The sequence below is a fragment of the Amblyomma maculatum genome, chromosome 2, assembly GCF_055883805.1.
Source record: "Amblyomma maculatum isolate TAMU_Amacu chromosome 2, ASM5588380v1, whole genome shotgun sequence".
NCBI lineage: Eukaryota > Metazoa > Arthropoda > Arachnida > Ixodida > Ixodidae > Amblyomma > Amblyomma maculatum.
In genome coordinates, this window is record NC_139345.1 from 74,067,137 (window position 1) to 74,080,250 (window position 13,114).

At 45.3% G+C, this 13,114-nt stretch overlaps 2 protein-coding genes across 6 annotated transcripts in view; both read right to left on the reverse strand.

Annotated features, from left to right (window-relative positions):
- Positions 1-589: 589 nt before the first annotated feature.
- Positions 590-5,744, reverse strand: LOC146199015 (cyclin-dependent kinase 6-like). The gene is made up of 3 exons (XM_084594485.1): positions 5,457-5,744; positions 2,903-3,553; positions 590-2,570 (listed from the first exon to the last, which is right to left on the reverse strand). The coding sequence occupies exons 2-3, from the start codon at positions 3,500-3,502 to the stop codon at positions 2,202-2,204; spliced, it is 969 nt and encodes a 322-aa protein (XP_084450611.1). The 5' UTR covers positions 3,503-3,553; positions 5,457-5,744; the 3' UTR covers positions 590-2,201.
- Positions 5,745-6,939: 1,195 nt separating this feature from the next.
- Alh (coiled coil domain containing protein Alhambra) overlaps positions 6,940-13,114 on the reverse strand; it is a 50,425-nt gene continuing 44,250 nt past the window's right edge. For all 5 annotated transcript variants that reach the window (XM_084594481.1, XM_084594484.1, XM_084594480.1 and 2 more), the window contains 2 exons: positions 10,596-10,696; positions 6,940-8,088 (listed from right to left, as the gene is read on the reverse strand). In XM_084594481.1, coding sequence (XP_084450607.1) covers positions 7,953-8,088; positions 10,596-10,696 — 237 coding nt within the window. In that variant the 3' untranslated portion in view covers positions 6,940-7,952. The remainder of the gene's footprint in view (positions 8,089-10,595; positions 10,697-13,114) is intronic.

A 13,114-nucleotide genomic window follows, 5' to 3' on the forward strand; every position in this document is an offset into this window, starting at 1 on the left:
TAGATGTTATACGGCCAGCCAAGTCATGCACTTCCGTTGCGAGAGCACTCATACTCTGTGTATGCTGCTGTATCCAGTTACCCAAGAGCTCTCAGCTTGAATAAATGTGCTTGATGTAGCTCTACATGTCCATCCCTTTTAATCACGCTTGCACTAGTCAAAGTCGTGTAAAATAGTGTGCGCAGCTTGAGAGCACAATCGACATGTTAAGTGATGTAATACTTACCGGTTTCCACATGCTGAGGCACGTCTCTCACAGAATCCGCCACACATAAACATGCATGCACACATGAACAGCTAGAATTAAGAAGCCAGATGGTTTGAAAGAAACATGCAAATGAAAAAGGTGCTCGGCTACACTACTCCCAAACTGAATCGACTTACAAAGCAAGTACACTGGCAGATAATCTGGGATGAAGCATCACACTGCCCAGATTACAATGCAAAGAGGCAGTCCTACCTTACCAGACAGGGCCATGCTCTGCAAATGTTATCTCTCTGTCCTGCCAGCCCCACGAAATACCCGGATAAGGGTCCACCTTGACAAGCACAGTCTGCAAGCTCACTACAAACCATGATGCACCTACTGTCGACTTCCATATGCCTTTTGTGCGAGAGCACTACGCAGCTTTATTAAGTGCTTGCAAAGTCAATGCCTGCCTCGACCATAAGCTCCAACGTGTTTCCCAACTCATCATGACAGCAACTTGAATTTCACACTACTCGGCACCCTCCATCCTTCAATCCTTGTTTGGGTACTTGAGTGTGCTTGCATCTTTTGAATCCCTTGAACAGTAGTTTTAGGCATTCTTGGTTACGACAGCACCCAAGAACTAGCCTGAGAATGCTTTAGCCAGCTCCAGAACGTGGTGGTGAGGTCTCAGCCAGCAACCAGTGCCAAATGGTGCCAAGAGACGAGTGAGGCGGAGGCACTGATACTAAGGGAGGCACAACTAGGCCGTTTTAGAGGAAAACGTAAAGTGAAGTTGTACTATTACCACACCTTCAATAATCCCTGGTTTCTGCTCTTTGCTATTTGGCAGGCATGACGAGGACATAGGTACACATAAAATGCTCACATGAGATATCCTGGCATGCATGCGCTGTTAACAATAGTCACAACATTGTTCCCAAAGGGATCTGCATAAAACAAGTCAGTTAACTACAGAGAATGGTGATTCCAAGCTAGGATAGAGTGGCACTGACTTGATGAAGGTAGTTTCAGCACAAATCATTCTCAGAAAATATGAAGGTTATAAAAGTGCATAGAAAGGGAACCAGCGAAAATAGATGCAAGACAAGAACAAAGAAGGCACACACCACACACCACAATGCTTCTTTCGCCTTTCTATGCAATATGAACCAACTAGCCCAGCAGTTTGCACTCCTGAAATGTTATAAAGGTAGTCCACACATAATCAGCAGTGCCACTGACCACTGTATTCCTTTATGTATTTCATATACTTGTATATAAGGAAACACAGGTACTAAATGCAAGTGGAAGAAGGCAGTTGAACCAAAATGCCACCAAGAAAAAGTCCAATAAAACAATGAAAAACCCATGAAAAACAGAAAAAAAACACATGCTCCATAACTCCATTCTCTTAGGTTGAGATCATCTTGAAAGTTTCTCTGGTTTACTTTTGTACAAGATAACCACGCTAATACAAAAGAGGAATACTGCAATTCATGTTATGTATAGCGTTAAAGCACTTCCAGAATGCCCAAGAGGCAGTTTGTAAATGCCTGATGCCTTGTTCGTTACCAGTGCGCATGGTTAGCACAGTTCCAACTTTCACTGCTGGCAAAGGCCAATATGTATGCGTCGAAGAGGTATGTATAGATAAAAAAATTGATTATCAAAATTCATTCTATTACTATGGCACTTCTTGCACAGGTAGTTCGCTTTCAGGGAGCTATTCACAAACACTTTCCCACATATCTGCCACAGTTCTAACCTCCGGCTGCGTTATTAATATAGGAAAATCCAAGAAATTCCCATGCACTCACAACAATGAACTCTTAGAAAATATCTTGGAGCTCAATCAGCTTTCCATGCTGCTAGATCATCATTTTAAGGTTAGACATGACTGACCATCTCCTGCACTAGTGACTGGTATATCAAGGCCATTTTTAGAATGTTCCTGTAGATCCGCAGCTATCAGCATGCAAAAAAAAGCCAGCTGCTTGCATTAATGCAATCAGGACACACTTTGTGCACCAACGTTGGCCAAACATGGGTGCCTCAAGGCAGCCTTTGCTGTGATGCGATGGTGAGGGCCAAAACGCAGCATTTGGTGCAGCAAATCAAGGAAGGGAGGTTCTAGCTGTGGCACGGCTTGCTCGAGGGAAGTTCCGCAGGAGCTAAAGTTTGAGAATGCCTGCCTTGATACAGCAGCATCAGTTGGCCACTCCTCCTCAGGTGGCAGCCCCATCACATGTAAGATCCGTGTCAGCTGATCAGTCTCAGAGCGACCCCCAAAAAGCGGCTTGCGGCGTGCCATTTCTGCCAGGATGCAACCACAGCTCCATATGTCCACTGGCGAGCCATAGTCTGCTTGCAGGAGCACCTGTGAAGATTTCATTAGTACTTTAAAGCGGCAGCAACAAAAATGCTTGCACATTGACGCAAAGAACAAAGGACAGTTCTCCTCCAACAATTACCGAAAAATTGACTACCCGTGCTTTAAGGGCTCCTAGCACTTATATTTCCTTATACATGCTTGCTTATTGTAGCCAATGTCCTCTAAATTCCTGCACAGATGAAAAAAAGAAAAAAAGAAGGAGCTGGTATGCACTAAGCTACTTTATGGTTGAATTTTACATTATGATGTGATAAACGCCGAAAATTTCGAACCACCACCTAAATAAACATCAGCTAGCTCAGGGGTGGTGCACTTACCTCAGGTGGACGGTACCACAGGGTGACAACCACGGGAGTCAGCGACATCTCACGTTCATAGAGACGAGCCAAGCCAAAGTCAGCCAGCTTGAGTTGCTGCTGGGCAGTTACGAGCACATTCTGAGGCTTCAGATCACGGTGCACAATGCGATGTGTATGCAGGAACTCCACTCCAGTCAGCAGCTGCTTGAGAAGCCAGGCAATGAGAGCAGGGTCTAGGCCTGGCTCTGGGCACCGTTCTAAGAAGCCTGCCAAGTCTTGATCAATGTGCTCAAAGACAAGGAAGATAACCAGCTCACGCTCCAGCCGGTTCCCATGGCAGATGTCCAGCAAGCGTACCACATTTGGGTGCTGTGCTGAATCCAGCTGACGAAGGAGGCCAATTTCACGCAGCGTCCCAGTTGGGATCCCCTCTTCATTCAGCGACACACGCACTTTCTTGAGAGCAACAAACCGTCCCTCATTCTGCCGGTCACGGGCCTTATACACAGTGCCGAAAGCTCCAGTGCCAATCTGGGCGATCTCCTCATATGCACTGCCGTTCGTGATCCCCTCCACAGCCATATCTGACAAGCAAGCGTCGCTGGCTGGCCTTGCCATAACTGAGGACAATTTCTCCAGAAGCTGCGGCACAATCTTAATGTCAGAAACCTGCAAGCACATCATGTTCTTCATCAGTGGGATGCCACACTGAAACTAATTGGAAATAGATATTTCAGCATTCCTCTATTCTTGGTTGTCTAAGAGAAACTGTTGAAGTCATCGAAGGCAGTAACCACAAAGCACTTTTCTTTCGCTGCACTTTACAGGAAGCTTCTGCGCTTCATTAACAACACCAACACGAACCTGGCTAAAGGCTAGAACATGCTCGCAGAAACATATTGACATGAAGGTGTTTAAAACAAGAAAGCTTCTTAGGCTTTGACAAGCGTGTTAGGAATAGCTGTCGTTAAATTCTGCTGAAATGACACAGAACTGGCTGTCACTGTTCATACTGACAAAACTTAAATTTTTAATTAATTGTAATAGTAATCAAAACATACACCCCCTACGGAGAAACAGCCAAGTAATGCAAAACAAAGGTAACGTTAAAATGTAGAATGCAATATTGACGTCCAAGTATGTGACAATTACTGAAGGCCCATGGCATTAGAGTGGGCGAAAAGGAAAGAGAAAAATGAAGTGATGAAGGTAGAAACAGAATATGACCTTATAAAGGCAGCCACCCTGATTCAACTAAGTTTTACATTGTGGAATGGATACTTCTGTGGCTGTATTCAAAGAGTTCAATTCAGCAGAAGCCTGTCTGTTTCATCTATCTGCATTCTTTTGCTGCTTCACTAACTGAAATGAATTCTGTGTTTTGAGTCTTCACTGAAGGTGCATTTCAATGTTTTCACCAGTTTTTAATAGCTCCTAGCTAGCTAGACTTTTACAGCTTTCTTTAAGACCTTAAGACATAACAAGCACACAGCCAAAGCTGGTAAGAGGGAAATATCCTCTTGCACATGTGCTACATTCCTTACTGCTGCCATCATAAGTTTGTTACAAAGCACACAGCTAGAGCTGTGCTGCTGATTTAAAAACTGACAGAAAGCTTGTCCCATGTTCCTGTGATGCATATCAAGCTGCATGCAACATTGGTAGAATAGTCAGAATTTTTTGGATTAAAAAATGCACTAAGTACAGTTTAATCGAAGACGGCACCATACATGCAGTGAGTGCAAGTTTACTGTACCAAACTTCTGCTAGTACAAGGAAACGCAGTATAAAAATGCCTTTGTTTCAACATGTTGAAAAGATGTACTTTTAAAGCTGTCGAGTTTAGCTTCAGTAGATGCCGCTAAAATTGATTTTGTCGCTATCATCTCTCACGAAGGCTTTAGCCAGTTACTGAACTGCACAGTGCATGCTAGCTAATACATTATAGCATAATGAAATAGACATACATGGTCACTAGAGTTTATACGCAAATGAATAAATGCTTTATACTGATTCCAGCTTATTTGGGGTCGACGTTTCGCCATGATGCCTGCCTATCTCGACTTGAAACGTCGACTCAAAACTGTCTCAAGAAACGTCAACTCCAAATAAAACTTGACACTACTAAGCATTTCTTCATTTGTATGTATGCAAGTGCACGCAAGCGCCTAGCTATTATCGGTAACTGTAATATGTCGCGCACTAATAATAATAATAATAGCAGAAGTCCACACACGATAAAATTCGCTTTTGCAGAAACGGTGAGCAAGACTTCTCGAAATCATAGCGTATTAAACTTTAATGCTGCTGGCACTGCGCCAGCTCCTCTGTGCACAATCGGACAACAGAACAAATGAAATGAAAAAGACGAAGCGAACGTTCTTGCAGAGGAGCTGGTGCCACGGCCGGCGGCACCATGCTTACAGCTCGCTGCCGGCAGGCCTGCCGTGCAGCGTTTCTACAAAATTACTTCACCTAAAATGCGGCCCCGCAAGAGGTGAGGCTGCTCTTTTTTTCTATTCAGTGTTGCTGGTGACGCCCGCTCATAAAACATTACGCTAGCGCTACTTACCGTCGGCGAGCTGGTGCCGGGTGTTTACGCCGAACAACGCTTCGTAGACTGACATATGCCAGATTGACACCTACAGCGAACTACTTTTAACTGCTGTCGAGCAACGTAGAGCTCCCTGTAAAGTTGTGTCGTTGGTATCGTCGTCACGCGATCATGTTTTTAGAAGTGAACCTGTACAACGCAGTTTTCATTGTTCTAAGATGCTATCCAGCTATCAAAAGACGAACCGGAGGGGGAACACACGATGCCGATGACAATGTGCAGGCCCTAAAGCTCTGGAGTGGTCCAAGCAGTTCAAGCAAGGCAGCCTAAGCGACCCGCCTTCTCTCTCTATGGTGGATGAATATCGAGCAACAAAGTGGCCGCAATAAGTAGCGCTTTAATATGGGGCGAACAGAACACACCATCAATGCAATAAAAAGCTGCGCTAATCAGACACGGACGAAGGAAAGGTAGGACGCACACAAACGCGTTTGTGTGCGTCCTACCTTTCCTTCGTCCGTGTCTGATTAGCGCAGCTTTTTATTGCATTGAACTATGAACCAACTAGCCCGACAAATTTTACACTAGAACACACCATCACCGCAAAGTTTTAAGGCGGAATTGTATATAAAAAATTTACAGTATCTACAGGAGAAAATGAAACCACCATTGTCTATACTTGCTAGAATATTTGCGAAACCAGTCTACAACAGTATATGAAAAAATTTACCTGATTTATAATCGTGAAGCCAGCATTTTTACTTTGTATAACACAAGGAACTGCAGCAAAACCACACAATTGCCAGTGCCCTCCGGTAGGCTGCTGCAACAACGAAATTGCTTTACTTCAAAACCATCATATGGGGTCGGCGCACGTTAAAGATCCCCAGGTGGTCGAAATTACTCCGCAGCCCTCCACTACGGCTCTCCTTTCTCTCTTTCCACTTTCACTCCTCCCTTCCCTTACGGCGCGGTTCAGGTGTCCACAGGGCAAGTGTGACAGATACTGCGCCTTTCCCTTCCTGTGAACCAACGATCCATCCATCATATGGGGTCGATGTACCCATTCTTGCTTTTCACCATATTATTCCACTACTGGCAACAAGGAAATTTTCTGAAACAAAATTCTTTTTTCTTTCCAGGGGTGTAATGCTCCATGTTGGTAAATACTGACACAGTCGCTGTGATCGCCTATGTACTGGCCACAGTGATAGTCGTCCTGAGAAGGTCTCTCCGCAAGATGGTGATCCTCTGTATCATCTTCCCAATCATGCCAATGCTGACTCTCGTTGCCATCAACAGTCTTCATCCTGGGACTGAACTATTGGCAACTCTGACAGTGATTGCAATCATCAGCTATCTTCGACGCAAGCTGTTCTACAATTAGAAGGATGCCGCGTAAAAATGCTGACGTTTATTTACTATTTACAGGACATGCAGTGGGAAGAAATACTGCACAAACAATACATGTCAAATTAACATAAATGAACACTCGTGCTACTTAAAAGATCTCAATGTTCATTGTCTTTTGTACAGATTACACAAACAAAACAATCTGAACATGAACCTTTGTACAGTGTAATGGCATCAGAAAAAGAATCTGTTCTGCCAAAGCCCTTATATGAACACCTTGATGTATGTAGCAGTGAATAATGATGCCAAGTGGCTTGGCCCAGGAGATTTTAGCGGTGACCGTAAAACACCAGACAGCAACTCAGTTAATGGGGGAACACAGAGGGCTGTTGTCAACATAACTGGCATGGTTGTACAAGTATAATGCCATGAAAGGCCTGTGTCTACCTCACAGCTAACACCAGTGGCTGTAAAGTTCCTGCTCAATTGGAGCATGCCATAAGTTAATGGGAGAAGACTCTCACATCACAAGTAATATACAAATATACAAGACACAGACGAGTCATTAAAAAGAAATGTAACCTTTCCTTAGGAAAGTATGTTTCATGTAGCATGGGCTGAAACCTAGGGTGACTCTCCTGCTCTCAGCTACTGGCTAGCCTGCCAGCATTTACAAACTAAAACAGAGGGTCAATGTGACAGCAGCTGCCACAACACTAACAATGTGGTTTCTGTACTGAGCGAAACTAGGTGAGAGAGAGAGCACTGAAAGATCAATCAACGTCACACGTAGGGCAAAGGCTTGTTGAGAGCTATGCTCATCTTTTGCTTTGACTCTGTTTTCTTTTTCTTTTCCCCAAGAGAGAGATGAAGCCAGTAAAAGACTCACATATGTAAAACTGTCTCTCCTGAGTGGAGTTGAAATGCAGAGCTCCCAACATGGGGAACCATGTCACTAATCTCTGAACAGTGATGGGGTGTATAAAACAATAAAATTACATTCTCAGTGACTTTCCCTGCCGTCTGTTCAAGCTGGGATGCCTGCCCAAAAAATAGGACACGTGGCTAGCCGCAGGCGTGAACAGTTGACAAAGCTTCCTGACGCGTGGCATCATGAGAATGTGTCCTGTACAGGTGGCGCTGAGGTGATGCATGTGGCTCCTAGCTATTGCTTGGCTGGCGAGAGGTGGGCAGCGTGGAGCCTCGGTGCGATGAGTTCTCGGCAGAGGGCACTCCTTCTGGGTGCCCCATCGCTGGCCGGCCAGGGAAGCCTTGCTGTGAAGCTGCACTCAGCTCGGTTGCCTGCAGGCACAAAAAGATGGCAGTGGTTTGATTGCTGTGTGAGTTAAACTCTTAACTGTGCTAAAACACAAATGCGCCCACATAACATAGCTGTAAAAGCAGGCAGCATTAACATGAGAAAGCTTTCTATCAGTATATGCTTCTGCTACTACATGGTGTAGCACGAAGAAGAGGTGCTGAGACTGCACCCACTCGACAACATGAAATACTTGCCAAACTTTACACTTTCCAAGCAAGTGGTAAAAAAAGGACCCATCTGGCATGATTTAGTTTGGTTTGGTTTATGGGGTTTAACATCCCAAAGCAACTCGGGCTATGACAGACGGCATAGTAAAGGGCTCCGGAAATCTCGACCACCTGGGGTTCTTTAATGTGCGCTGAAATCGCAAAACACATGGGCGCCTTGCTTTTCGTCTCCACTGAACAGCAGCTGCTTAGGCCAGGATTCAATCCTGCATCCTTGGGCACAGGAGTAGAGCGCCCAAACCACTGTGCCACCGTGGCGGGCTGGCATAATTTGAGAGTGTATGCAGGCCCTCAACACATTCATTATATGCCTCTTGGAGAAAATTAGCTGCACAAAAGAACTAAAAGTGCACAGCGATGTTAGTCTTGCAACTAGATAATCTAGCAACCAGGTCATCAGTCTAGCAACTAGCAACCGAGTCTGTCTGAGCAAGTGAGCAGTCTAGCAACAAGCAAAGATCAGAGTATAGCAGCTAAGCAATGAGAGCAGCCAGTGACAAGCTGTGAGCTGTTACCAATAATACCACTCCCTTATATCTCGTGTTCCTTCCGCCACATGCCAACTAAGCAAACATAATCAGACTGATGAATCACTTTATCCACAGAGCAAAGCTGCAGGGCTACTAAACTTGCAGTAACAAAACAGGTGTTGTGGTTCAATGCAAAACAGAATCTATGAGCGGCGACACTTCATGCGTGGCACGAAAACGCAGAGATATGCACAGGACAGGCTCAGTTCCTCCAGTAATGAGCTGTCATGGCTTCCCTTTTATAAACGGTCATGGCTGTTAAGCTTTGCAGAGTCGCTGACACATAATAATAAACAAATGATCACAAAAGCAGAGTACATTACACCATGAACAACCATGAAACTAGCTCTTGTACTGTCTGCACTTTTGAGCAGGGAGAACACTAATTAGGGGTGTGGCAAACGGCGCATATCACCTATTAGTACACAGGCATCGTAAGTGTCCGATTTTATTTCTAAAACAAATACAAAATGCTATACATCTTGCTATGCGTCCTGTTTTGAGATTACATTTCTCCAGCCAGTACTATTCACAGCTTGCTTGGAAGAAGTATAAAGAATGCTGGACTGGGAACAGTTAGGGATAAGGGTTAATGGAGAATAACCTCGGTAATCTGAAATTCACTATTGACATTGCCTTACTGAGTACCTCAGGTGACAAATTGTAAAGGATGATTAATGGTTTGGCTTAGACCCAAAGTAACTCAGGCTATTAGAGACACCGTAGTGAAGGGTTCCAGAAATTTCGACCACCTGATTAATGACCTAGGGAGGCAAAACAGAACGACAGTCCTATATGAGAGATGCCTTGCCCTACAGTAAGTGTACTCAGGCCAGTGTTGTCTCTTTCAATTAATATGGAATTTTAAAAAATTTTGCAAATTTCTGAATTAAATTTTTTGACCTGCATCTACATTTCAGTGCAGACATTTTCTATCAAAGAAAGACGACTGGAAATTTGCCCAAAGTATTTTAAATTTGAAATAAATGTAGCACGCAGCCTGAGGACTAGAGACCAATGCTCTCTGGAGACCACTGAGCATGTGCTATGCATTCTTGACCATATGCAGCCGCTCAGCACTGAGGAAAGCTCATTTGGCCACTGATGCGCACTTGCACAATGGCAATGACACTTGGCTCCCATTTCCCCTGGCAAAGAAAATATGTCTATCCCCTGCTACAACAGGGCTGCAGGAAAAGAAAGAGCAGGAAACGGCAGGAAGCAAGGAAACGAACAGAATGATTGAGGTCATGACTTGCTATGACAGTGGCAGAGCAACATTGTGCAAACTGGGCACTGAAAACATTGCTGGGAATTAGTGCAGGCATGCACTTGACACAGTCACATGGTCAGATGCAATGGTCACTTGAACTCTGCCATTTCCGCTAAGCTAGAAGCAAGCCAGTGCACCGTCGTGTTTTGCTGGCAAAAGAATGAACTGTTGCATACAGCCACACATTTTCTGCCATTACTAATACAAAGATGTTTTCTCTCATTCAAACAGACGAGCCTGATAACAGTGTTCACGCCATTGCAAGAGGTGAAATTTCACAAATCTAGGCATACTGAGGTCTGACTGCACGGCAAGCTGCACATGTCAACCTTTGCAGCCAGCTGCCCAAGAACAATATCCTGTCACACGTAAGTTATTCACCTGTTCTGCATATGGCCTCATCTTTATTTGTTTTGCATGCTTATCTTTTAATGAATTTATTAATCTAGTCAGCTTGCCTGGTGCGGCTGGTGATCGGCACTTGTCTGAGCCGTGGAGGGGAAACCAAGTGGAAAGCCCAGTGACACTCCGGCATGCCTCTCCATGGAGCAACCCTGCACAGGTTACATAGCAGGACATAAAATTTCGTCATGTGTCTTTTCGCCCTCAGCTAGTAAAATATTCATAAAGGCACTTGTAAGACAAGTTCAATAATTGTGCACTTTCAAAATCATATGCAATAACTAGGACAGCTAAGAACACTGTAAGGCTTTGAAAGCACTTCCCTAAAGTATTTGTTTGATTGCTTGTTTATTTAATTATTCAAAGTTGCTGATCAAGCTCTGAAAAGTGGTCTGAACAATCAAACAGTCTGAAAAAAACCAGTTGATTTAAAAATTTAAGTTTTCTATAAAAAAGAACCTGCAATAAAAATTGGAAACATCGGCATTTCCTACATTCCATTTGCAAGTGATGTTAGACTTTATTAGAGCCAGAGTTACATTCCCATTCAGTCCGCACCACAATGCGTCACCAATATCAATATGCCACACGCAGGTCATCGCACTGTGATGCAAGAGCAACTTATTTTCGTGGTCATGAAGGAATCTATAGAAAGAAGCGAGTACCTTCCCATTTCTAGCATAGACATTTGGAGCTTATGTCTTTTGAGATTCATTGTGATCACTGTTACAATTCGCCACAGTCATATGCGGCAGCCGACGCGGCCGCAGCATAATGCAGCAAATGAAGAGCATCAGTCCAAGCATCGAGCATTTCGGCCATTTCAGCGCCATGCAATCGGCCGCCCAACACTTCCTCCCGCGGACATGCCCTGACGCGTTCAATCTACACGTGTCGTCGCGCGCGTGCGTGCATGCGTGCGTGCGTGCGTGTAAACGCTGGCCAAGCCGAGCGCTCGAGAGAGAGAGCGTCGCCTTCGCCCGTTAACAGAAGGTTGAGGAGGTTCTTCCGAGCCGCCGTGACTGAGTGACTGAGTCAGCAGAGCTTGCTTTGACATGAATTCTTCTCCCTTTCCATCTGAACCGCCGAGCGTACGAAAAGCAGCGGCTGTTTCCGCTGCAAGAGAGACTATGCAGAGACTATGCAGAGACTACGCCAAGACACCTGCTTTGTGAGCGTGTCAGTTTTCTCTCCAGGCCTGCTTTTCTGTCCGTTCCTAAGTGATGCTGCATAAAAAGTTTTTGTTCGTCGAAGCCTCGTCTTTGTCGGGACTGCTGATGTCTTCCGCCGAGCCACCGACTCTCAAGGCCAACGCTACCGATGAGGCCTCGAGCCACATCTACCTAACAACTGCAGGCAGTCACCGCGGTGCAGCAACTGGTAGGCAGCGGTGGGATGTCCCAGGTGTGACCTGTGCAACGAGCTGCACAACAGCAAACTGGGAGCAGTGCAACGAGCCCTGTGTGATGACTGCTTGCCTGCAGCGGAAAGACTGTGCTGGATTCTTGGCTGCGAGGTTTGGTGCGTGCGGGACTTTCTTTGTGTGATGACTGCTTGCCTGCAGCGGAACGATTGTGCTGGATTCTTGGCTGTGAGGTTTGGTGAGTGCGGGACTTTCTTTGTGTGATGACTACTTGCTGCAGCAGAACGACTGTGCTGAATTCTTGGCTGCGAGGTTTGGTGAGTGCGGGACTTTCTTCTACTGAGCTTTTCCAGGCTTTCGTTAGTGTAGAAAACAGAGCTGGTAATTGTGTTGTCGTTGCTGCTAGGTTAATTTGCAGCAAGGCGATAGTGGGCAGTAGAGAAGGCAGCACTCTGAGCAGCCATGGATTTGAAGTTGTTGCGCAAACCAAAATTGCTGAAGCTCGCGAAGGAGTTGGGTCTAAATATCTCAGACGAGCTCAGAAAACCAGAAGTGCTAAAGGCTATTCTTGCGTTGGAAGCTGAAGATGACGAGCTTTCGAAATGCCTTGAGATCACCGAGGAATGGGAACTTAAAGAATGAGAAGAGGAATTTGAGCGTGAAAAGCTAGAATGGCAGGAGCGCGAGAAGAGAAAAAAAAGCAGTTTGGCCGCGTAACGAAACTGATGCAGCTGGAGATTTCAGCACATCGTATGAGCGTGGAAAGGCATAAAGCTTTATCTGCCATTTAAAGTTACGGTTCCAGACCGCGAGACAATCTGCAACCTTTCCTAATTGCCAAGGATATGGCAGAATATAAAGTCTCGGGTTAACTTGATCGAGCCACCGGCAGCTGAAACGGTTGGCGTAGACTCCATCGGCGAGAAATCCGCAGTGACGTCGTCAAGCGAGGTGAACTGCACGCCGCCCCACATAGCTGTAAGCGATCCTGTTCCATTAAATGAGAGTGGGGAACTGGCAGTAACTGAACCGCCTCTTGAGACAAAAGCAGAAGCTAGTGTAGAGCGCAGCGGAGATGGAAATGAGCTAGGAGATGACAAATTGCTGGTTCCCAAAATCAGTTTTGTTGTAGACAGGGCACGCAGAAAAATGAAGTGCTGATCAGGGAAACTGCGCAGCCCACGAGTTGTGATCAGCTAGGGCAGAC

Bases quoted from the DNA above. Each gene is read 5' to 3' on its own strand.
- LOC146199015 (XM_084594485.1), bottom strand. From the start codon at position 3,502: ATGGCAAGGCCAGCCAGCGACGCTTGCTTGTCAGATATGGCTGTGGAG. The intron at 2,571-2,902 runs GTAAGTGCACCA...AAATCTTCACAG, and splicing joins TGTGGTACCGTCCACCTGAG to GTGCTCCTGCAAGCAGACTA.